The sequence below is a fragment of the Trichomycterus rosablanca genome, chromosome 5 (assembly GCF_030014385.1).
Source record: "Trichomycterus rosablanca isolate fTriRos1 chromosome 5, fTriRos1.hap1, whole genome shotgun sequence".
NCBI classification, from domain to species: Eukaryota; Metazoa; Chordata; class Actinopteri; order Siluriformes; family Trichomycteridae; genus Trichomycterus; species Trichomycterus rosablanca.
The window spans coordinates 31,238,706-31,248,966 of record NC_085992.1 but is presented as its reverse complement, the minus strand read 5'-3'; the positions used below and the strand labels follow the sequence as shown (position 1 = coordinate 31,248,966).

Genomic DNA, 10,261 nt, shown 5'->3' with positions numbered 1-10,261 from the left:
CTATATCTTGCGACGGAAGTTTTAAGATTGTTAAACCCACTGGACAAACAGCTGGATTTTCAATGTAGCATTCATTGTAGCTTGGGAGACCATGGGTGCAAAATAATTTAAAAATAATACTACAACAGTTAATGTTGTACTGTTAACATTTTTAAAGTTCGTCTTAGTCAACTTCAAAAAAGTTACTGCTACAGAATTATAACATAAGATTTAATACCAAGTTTGGAGATTCTAATTGACAGCAAATGCAAGTCTGGATCTTGCGACGAAGTTTTAAGATTGGTTAAACCCACCGGACAAACAGCTGGATTTTCAATTTAGCATTCATTGTAGCTTGGGGGACCTTGGGTGCAAAATAATTTAATAATAATACTACAACAGTTAGTAAAACTATTAACATATTTAAAGTCTGTCTTGGACAACCTAAAAAATGTACTGCTACAGAATTATTACATAATATTTAATACCAAGTCTGGAGATTCAAATTGAAAGCAAAAGCAAGTCTAGATCTTGCAGCTGAAGTTGCATTCATTGTGGCTTGGGGGAACTTAGATGCAAAATAATTTAATAATAATACTACAACAGTTAGTAAAATGGTACATAAAACTAATAATGATGTCTTGCTCAACTCAAAAAGTTACTGCTACAGAATCATTACATAAGATTTAATACCAAGTTTGAAGATTCCCAAACTTACATTTAAATTGGCTTAATACAAAACTTTCACTTTAACAGCTCTGACCTTTGAGTTAAATACTTCTCTTTTTAACATGCCCATAGTGCAAGTATGCAATTCATTCAAGTTGTTTAAGCATAGTTTCTATTTCTGTGATCTGTTATATAATCACCAAATACAGACGGATAGTTGAATATAGGGATATTACTCATTATGCTAAAAGTTCGTCTTTTGTATATGGGTATCGTGCCACCAATGTTGTTGCTTGAACGTGTGTACTGTTTAGGTACTATGAGTTGGTTTCTTACATGAGGCACCTATTATAAAGGGTTTATACAGTAATCCCTACTTAAGTTACTACTATAGTCTACATCACAGTATTCACATATTGGTGCTTGTGCATAAGAAACCAGCCAATAGCGCCTGTATAATTTGGTGCCACCATCCATTATGAAAATGACTATCTTACAATATAAGGCAAAAAGTATGTTAATACCTGACATAGAACTTGTTAGACATCCCAATCCAAAAACAATGGCATTAATCTGGAGTCTGTCACCCCCCTAATGTTGGATAAGACTACACTAAGTTGACCTACAACTAACACTCCAATTCTTCCTGAAGGTGTTTAGTGGAGTTCATCCACCTAAACTTAACTATTGACAGTGGTGTCTATAAACATTTGGCCAAATAGTGTACAATTAAGGCATATATGGGAATGAAATGTTCCCAGTTGTCATTATTACACTGAGAAAGTAAAATCTATGCATGTTCATTGCAAAAGAGACCTATATGTTTCCTATTGCTTGAACACTCTGGCATTGACATTTTCAGCATTTAGCAGACACCTTCATCCAAAGCGACTTACGATACAGTTACAGTATACAGTCTGAGCAACCTGGCAGTGGTGGGGCTTGAACCAGCTACCTTCTGATTACTAGTCCAGTACCTTAACCACTAGGCTACGGCTTGCCCTAGCCAATCAACCCGACTTTTTTATATTACATGATATTTTCTTTATGTCCATGCACAGAATAAGGTCTATTTTCTTATGCTATACATATGACAGGTTTAATATATCAAGACTAATGTTATTAGGTACCGGGCTTTCTTTCATTAAAATATAATAAAGGAGAGCTACAAACCAGGTGAGCTACAAGGCAGCCCAATAATAAAAAATACATTACACAATAATGAAACACTCATGAGATGTGGTCTTTTAAACTAACATTAAAAACACATTCATTTAAAAATTAACACTTTGGTAAATGACCAGGATTAAGGACAACACTGTTTTCTGTACTGTATTTCATTACTGTAATGATCTAAACCAAAAAACATAAACAAAAAAGACCCGTCGTTAAATACCCCACTGATTATGGGAGATCACAGGAAAAACACCAGTGGTGGGTTTCTTTTAGAGTAAATACCCTGAATTCAAAGCAAAGTAACAAGCTACACATTTTGAACACAATCATAGTTTACCTACACTTGTTTTTTTTACCAGATTGCAATAGGGATGGGCTACAAAACAGACGAGTTCATAAGATGTCTACAGCATCAGATCTTACAGCAGTGGAGTGGATATGAAATAGGTGAGAATGGTCTGAGGGTGTGTACACACTAGATTACATTACAATTTAAACCGCTTTCAATTGTTAGTATAGTTATCATTCAAGCTAATTCAAAAATAAACACTTGACTTCTCTTTAAGTAGCTGCTCTACTTGCAGCCATTCCTCCACTGGATTGTGTATGCTTGCTAAGCAGAAAAAGTTGCACATACTCTTCTCCAAAATTAAAACAAAACCTTGAATTAGTGACCTTAAACAAGACAAACTATGTGAGCAGCCTTTAACCAGACTCATACTGTAGTTGGTCTTCAGTTCTTAAAGGATGTTAGAAAGGCAGATGCAGTAGAACATGGGATGCAAGCGATCAGTTCATGGACTAAGTCTCTTCACCGAAGTAGGAAAAGCCTTTAAACTCATCCTGGTTGATCTGTTTAATGATGGCGTCATCTACTGGCGTGAGTACCGGCTCCTCTCGTGTGAAATCCTGGTCAAAGTTATTGACGTCCCGCTTGGTTTTCTGCAGAAATAATAGCAAATGTCAATTCATTAACATTTGTATTAATTAGATCAAAGTCACATATCAGACATCAAAATTATGGCCAGACCACTACTAAAATGCTTTCTCAAATTTTACAACCCCAAATCAGAAAAAGTTGGGACAGTATGGAAAATGCAAATAAAATAAAAACCTTACATTTACTTTGACATTTATTTGATCGCAGACAGTCTGAACCCAAGATATTTCATGTTTTGTCTGCTCAACTTTATTTCATTTGTTAATATACCTCCATTCCTGCATTTCAGGCCTGCAACACATTCCAAAAAAAGTTGGGACACTGTAGGGCTAGTAATGAGGTGAAAAAACTAAATAATGATGTGATTCCAAACAGGTGATGTCAACAGGTGATTTTAATCATGATTTGGTACAAAAGCAGCATCCAGAAATCTTTGATGAGCAAAGACGATCAGAGGATCTCCAGTTTGTCAACAAATGTGTGAGAAAATTATTGAAATGTTTAAAAACAATGTACCTCAAAGAAAGACTGGAAGGGATTTGCATATTTCTCCTTCCGCAGTGCCACTCAACAATAACTGATTTGACCACATGGGTGAGGGATTACTTTGGCAAACCTTTGTCAAGCACTACAATACAGAGTCACATGCACAAATGCCACTTAAAACTTTACTGTGCAAAAAAGAAGCCTTATATTAACCATGTCCAGAAGCGGCGTCGACTTCTCTGGGCTCTGAGGCATCTAGGATGGACCATCACACAGTGGAAACGTGTATTGTGTTCAGATAAATCAGCATTCCAGGTCTTTTTTAAAAAGAAATGGACGCTGTGTGCTCCGGACCAAAAACAAAAGCCTGTCATGGGGCTGTGTCAGTGTCCTTGACAAAGGTCATTAACACTTCTGTGATGGCAGCATTAATGCAGAAAAGTACATTGAGATCTTAGAGCAACATATGCTGCCTTCAAGACGTCATCTTTTTCAGGGATGTCCATGCATTTTTTAACAAGACAATGCAAAACCACATGCTGCACACATTACAAAAGCATGGTTGCGGAAGAAGAGGGTACGGGTACTGGACTGGCCTGCCTGCAGTCCCGACTTGTCCCCAATAGAGAATGTGTGTGACAATGACAAACCCCGTACTGTTGCACATCTTAAGACGTGTTTGCAGGAAGAATGGGACCAAATAAAAGCTGAAACACTAAATCACTTGGTATCCTCGGTGCCAAAACATCTTTTAAGTGTGGTGAAAAGGAATGGCAACATTACAAAGTGGTAAATGCTTTACTGTCCCAATTTGTTTTGGAATGTGTTGCAGAGCTGAAATGCAGGAATAGATGTTTATTAATTAATGAAGTTGAGCAGATAAAACATGAAATTTCTCAGGTTCATCCTGTCTGCAATCAAACAAAAGTCAAAGTAAATGTAAGAAACTCTCTGTTTTTTATTATTTGCATTTTTCATACTGTCCCAACTTTTTCTGATTTGGGGTTGTAATACGTTTTATTACACATCATAATAACAATTTGAGTAAAAAAGTTGGATCTCTGAGTTACATTTCTAAATTACATTTCTTAGTAAATGGCATTACTCAGAAAGAAAGTAGGCACATTTGTAAAACTGATGATGTCCAATGCTCTGTAAAAGGTCAGAGTTCTTTAAGGTCCATTTAAGCACATGATCAGAAAACTTGGAGCATGCTACATCAGAAGTGTATTAAGGTTGATACATCGGCAGCCATTGTTTGAATTTTATAAATATGTCCATACCAAATATTAGGATAATAATTTGTTTTGATCATGAAACATTGTATTTCATTTTAAAAAAGTAAAACAGAAGGATTATTACTAGTGGTCTTAGTCTTTTGGCTCACACTGTACGAACAACGCTCTTCTGAGAAGGCTTTCCGCCTGATTTTTGCTTGTCTATGGAAATCTGTGTACGTTTAGTGCAAATGTACAGTATTTGTGCACTGCATTCGGTCACAATTCTAAATCACTTTGAATAAAGAAGCTAGCTAAATGCAAACAGTATGAAACTGACCACAACAAGGAGTGCCACAGAAAGAGGTCAGAATTATTTTGTGAATAAGATTTCAGTTTTTGATCTTAATCATTGGTTTAAATGGCAATTATATTTCACAATTAAATCCACAACACAAGTGCGAGGGTCAAGGGGTCTGAAAATGTGATCACGTTGTTAAAGATGATGCTGGACTTTCAATGGTTTGTGAAACAGCCCCTATGTTGAGTATTTGGCACTCTCTGTCATATTCCTAGTAAAAACTGTTCCTTTGTATATGCTTAAAATAACCTCTTAGTCATAAATTTTTTAAGAAATCATTTGAGAGCTTTGGTTACCACATTAAGTCTGTTAAAATGTCTGTTTAGTTTGAAGTAATGGACTCTAATAGGTGACTTGGTAATGTAGTAATGTGTCCACTTTCATAAATCTCTTGCATAACAGAGAAATTTGACTGTTTCCAAGCCCTGATTTACATACACCATCAGCCATAACATTAAAACCACCTCCTTGTTTCTACACTCACTGTCCATTTGATCAGCTCCACTTACCATATAGAAGCACTTTGTAGTTCTACAATGAACTGTAGTCCATCTGTTTCTCTGCATGCTTTGTTAGCCCTCTTTCATACTGTTCTTCAGTGGTCAGAAATTTCCCTGGAATTTCCCTGCTGGTATGAGTGGATCAGACACAGCAGTGCTGATGGAGTTTTTAAACACCTCATTGTCCCTGCTGGACTGAGAATAGTCCACCAACCAAAAACATCCAGCCAACAGCACCCCGTGGGCAGCATCCTTTGACCACTGATGAAGGTCTAGAAGATGACCAACTCAAACAGCAGCAATAGATGAGTGATCGTCTCTGACTTTACATCTACAAGGTGGACCAACTATAGGTAGAAGGAGTGTCTAATAGAGTGGACAGCACGGTATTCAAAAACTCCATCAGCGCTGCTGTGTCTGATCCACTCATACCAGCACAACACACACTAACACACCACCACCATGTCAGTGTCACTGCAGTGCTGAGAATCATCCACCACCTAAATAATACCTGCTCTGTGGAGGTCCTGACCACTGAAGAACAGGGTGAAAGCAGGCTAAAAAGGTATGTAGAGAAAAAGATGGACTACAGTCAGTAATTGTAGAACTACAAAGTGCTTCTAGTACATGGTAAGTGGAGCTGATAAAATGAACAGTGAGTGTAGAAACAAGGAGGTGGTTTTAATGTTATGGCTGATCAGTATTTATAAGTGATTGAGGTTGATTGCAAGCATTCCACAGACACTCCAAAAGTATAAAGCCTATTTTCGCTGCAAACAAAGATTTAACTCTGTATTAATTCTCATGATGTCGAACAAGTTCACATTCAGGTGTTGATATACTTTTGTTGATATACATTCAGTGTATAAAACTTTAGTAGCTATAGCACTCACAATGCGTGGTTTAAAAGGTGGCTTGATTTTCCTCTGTTCTAGCAGCACCCAGTCAATTTCTTTAAAAAATTGATGCACTTTAATGGCTTCCTCCAGGCCCTGGGAGGCCACACAGCCGAGTCGCTTACTGGGGCTCTTTGTCATGAACTAAATGTGGAGAGAGAGAGAGAGAGAAAGAGAGAGATAGGTTAATGCACTCACAACAAACAGTCACATCACATGACTGCTGTGATAGACATTGATGGCTGGCTAAAGATGCACTGCGGGTGTGAGGAATTTTATGCTTCTGTCCTACAACAGGAAGACCCTGGGTCATGGGACCAAAGTGCCAGTGAGACAGATCACAGTGTCATGGCTCAATCCAACACAAACACACTGCTGTTCCCACAAATGGGCCATGTACAGCCAAAGTAAATCTGGGACATATAATGGAAAAAAAGCAATACACAAAGGCGCACAGCACAAACACACACATACACACAAACACACTGACGTACACCACGCTACCACAAGCAAACATACACCCACACGTATTCGAACGCACATAAACAAAAAGAAACATGAACTCTCACAAGACCATTCAGGCACATGCACACACTGTTTATTGCTATAAAAAAGAACACAACGGACAGTCTTCCCCAAAATCAGCCTGCAGATTACACAAGCCAAGCCCACAGAGAGAAAAAACATTCTGTTCTTTTCCCACAAGAAGTGTCATTTCACCCAACCCTCTCCCATGTCCCTCAATCCTTACTCTCATCACTCTATTCCTAGCATTTACTGTAGAAGTTATGCCAAACTAATTTACTTAAACTAGAGAAGATATGCAACAGATGACATAGAAGAAGGCAAACAAATTCAGAACATCATATTTGGCTTTGGTTATGTCTTAGTTTGATATAGAATACTCCCTGGGGGTGGCTCTTGAGTACTGATCCTATATAAGGCATCTAAAAGTAATGCAGGGTCATGGATTGGTAATGTTCCTTTCTGTTTTCCTTTCTGTGCGGAGTTTGCATATTCTCCCCGTGTCTGCGTTGGTTTCCTCCTGGAGCTCCAGTTTCCTCCCACAGTCCAAAAACATGCAGTCAGGTTAATTGGAGACAGTGAATTGCCCTATAGGTGAATGGGTGTGTGTATGTGTATGTGTGTCTGCCCTGCAATGGACTGGCCTTACTGTGTGTCTTGCGTCCATTGAAAAGCTGGGATATGCTCCAGCACCCCCAGCACTAATCGGATAAGCGGTTAAAAAAGTGAGTGAGTGGGATTTGTGAAGTTAAGCAAGCGCTGACTAGTGCTGTCTCTAATGTGACACTTTCGTTAAGGTTGGAAGAAATACAAGACATGGGTTAACATTTTCTTTCTTTTATGTATGGCAAATGCTGCTAAACAACTTAAATATGAGTTCAATATAAATAATATAAATATAAATGAAGCTGTGTTAAATATGGCAAGAAGCTAAACCTGTGAGAGAATGATGTCAGACACCATACAATTGGTCTTTAGGATCTACTTTAGCGAACACTGGAATTCATCTCTGTTATGTGTTAGGTGTTGTTTCTTGCTATTGTAGGAATTGTGTCTTTGTGTCATACTTTCACATTAAAAGTAACTGTCACCTGTAGCTTTCAGGTGAGAAATCAGGGTAAGACTTCTGTACCAACCAGACTAAGACGAAAGACTGTTTAAAGTCTGTGTTCTTTCCCCAGGTGAGAAAGCTGCTAGAAAAAATACATTTCTAACATTTCTACATTTACATTAATACTAACTAGTACATTTTCCCAGTGCATTGTCCCAGTTTGGGTTTATCAAATGCACTCTGATGACTCCTTCCACTTTTATGACCGAAAAAGGCCAGGGGCTAGTAATTCTTACAGAGAGCACAAACACAGATGATCACACTATGCTCTCTGTATTCCTTCCCTGTTTGTGCTGTCGGTTAGACTAGACAGTAGGAGTAGCTGTTGCAGTAACAAGAGGGTAATCTCCCCATGTGGACCTTCCACAGACACCATCATTTACCATCACCATCATAATCTTTATCATTACTTTTATTTTTTTATCTGGTGGCTTCACTGCACTGTGTTGCTAGTCTGCTGCACCACCCTTAAAATCTCTAAACCTAACAAGGTTTATTTATTTATTTATTAGGATTTTAACGTCATGTTTTACACACTTTGGTTACATTCATGACAGAAATGGTAGTTACTGATTACACAAGATTCATCAGTTCACAAGGTTAATGTCAAACACAGACATGGACAATTTTCTATCTCCAATTCACCTCACTTGCGTGTCTTTGGACTGTGGGTGGAAACCAGAGCTCCCGGAGGAAACCCACACTGACACGGGAAGAACATGTAAACTCCACGCAGAAAGGACCTGGACTGCCCCAGGACCTTCTTGCTGTGAGGCTACCCACTGAGCCACTGTGCCTCCCCTAACAAGGTTTCTAACATTATTACAAAACCCTAGGCTATGGGTTAAACTGTCTTTAACTCAAAGGAGGCAGCTTAAGATACTAGTTTGATATAATTAAAAAACCCCAGAAAATATAAGATGATTTAATGGAACAACAGATAAACTGAACAAAGTAGTGCCAAACATTACAGATGTTCAGTAAGAGCTCAAATGACTGCAGAAGCAAAAGCTCACCGCTCTGAGGATGCTAACAGCCTCTTTGCTGAGCCACACTGGATAAAGAACGTCATCATGCAGGATAGATTCAAACAGGTCGTCCTCATTATCTGCCTCAAACGGTGGCTGGCCAGCCATCATTTCGTACATCAGCACACCCAGTGCCCACCAGTCCACTGATGGACCATACTCCAGCTCCTGCAGGATCTGTGTACACATGTCAGACAAAAATAGCAATTTAAAACAAAACCAGATCCAAATCATACATTAATAATTGCAATTACCCATTAACTGATTCCTCAAAACATGTATGGCAAAATAAGCTATATTTATTATAATTAATTAAAAAGAAAAATTGGAAGAGGTGTCCCAAAGTTTATATTAATATATGATGAATATAATGTCTGATTAGTAGTAATCTCAAATGTGTCTGTACAGTTTTCCACATATGTCCACACACACAATCCGAAATCTATGAAAGAGCCTTCATAGAAGAGTCACGACTGTTAATGCTGCAAGATTGGAGCCACTGCCATATTTATGTCCATGGTTTTGGTATAAAATAGCCAACAAGCTTATGCTCAGGGGCTTAAATACTATTGACCATGTAATATAATGGTCCAAATTCAGACTGTGGCAGTCAGAAGAAATCAACAAGTTTTAATCTTTCATAATTGTCCATTGTCCTAATTTGGATATATCCAATTCCCCTTTGTAGTCTGACATACCTGGCTGCTTGCAACCTACTGGTAAAGGAAAGCAGGCTAGCACACTGATGCATGAAGCCAGCAAACACTTTCTTAGTCGGACAGTGGTAGCTCAGTAAGTAGAGCTCTGGGCTATCAATAGAAAGGTTGTGGGTTAGAATCCCAGCTCTGCCGAGCACCCACTGTTAATCCTCTCGGCTCCAAGGGCACCATACAACACCTGACCCTGCACACTGACCCCAAATTCCAAAGAATTTCATTTTCATTGTACTGTACATGTGGATATGTTTGTATGTACAGTGTATCACAAAAGTGAGTACACCCCTCACATTTCTGCAGATATTTAAGTATATCTTTTCATGGGACAACACTGACAAAATGACACTTTGACACAATGAAAAGTAGTCTGTGTGCAGCTTATATAACAGTGTAAATGTATTCTTCCCTCAAAATATCTCAATATACAGCCATTAATGTCTAAACCACCGGCAACAAAAGTGAGTACACCCCTAAGAGACTACACCCCTAAATGTCCAAATTGAGCACTGCTTGTCATTTTCCCTCCAAAATGTCATGTGACTTGTTAGGGTTACTAGGTCTCAGGTGTGCATAGGGAGCAGGTGTGTTCAATTTAGTAGTACAGCTCTCACACTCTCTCATACTGGTCACTGAAAGTTCCAACATGGCACCTCATGG

The 10,261-nt window shown here is 38.5% G+C and overlaps 1 protein-coding gene across 1 annotated transcript in view; it reads right to left on the bottom strand.

The window, feature by feature from the left end:
- Positions 1–1,954: 1,954 nt before the first annotated feature.
- The window catches only part of prkceb (protein kinase C, epsilon b), a 112,665-nt gene continuing 104,358 nt past the window's right edge, over positions 1,955–10,261 (bottom strand). The window contains exons 13-15 of the mRNA XM_062995975.1: positions 8,877–9,065; positions 6,222–6,368; positions 1,955–2,766 (exon numbers count right to left, since the gene is read on the bottom strand). Coding sequence (XP_062852045.1) covers positions 2,626–2,766; positions 6,222–6,368; positions 8,877–9,065 — 477 coding nt within the window. The 3' untranslated portion in view covers positions 1,955–2,625. The remainder of the gene's footprint in view (positions 2,767–6,221; positions 6,369–8,876; positions 9,066–10,261) is intronic.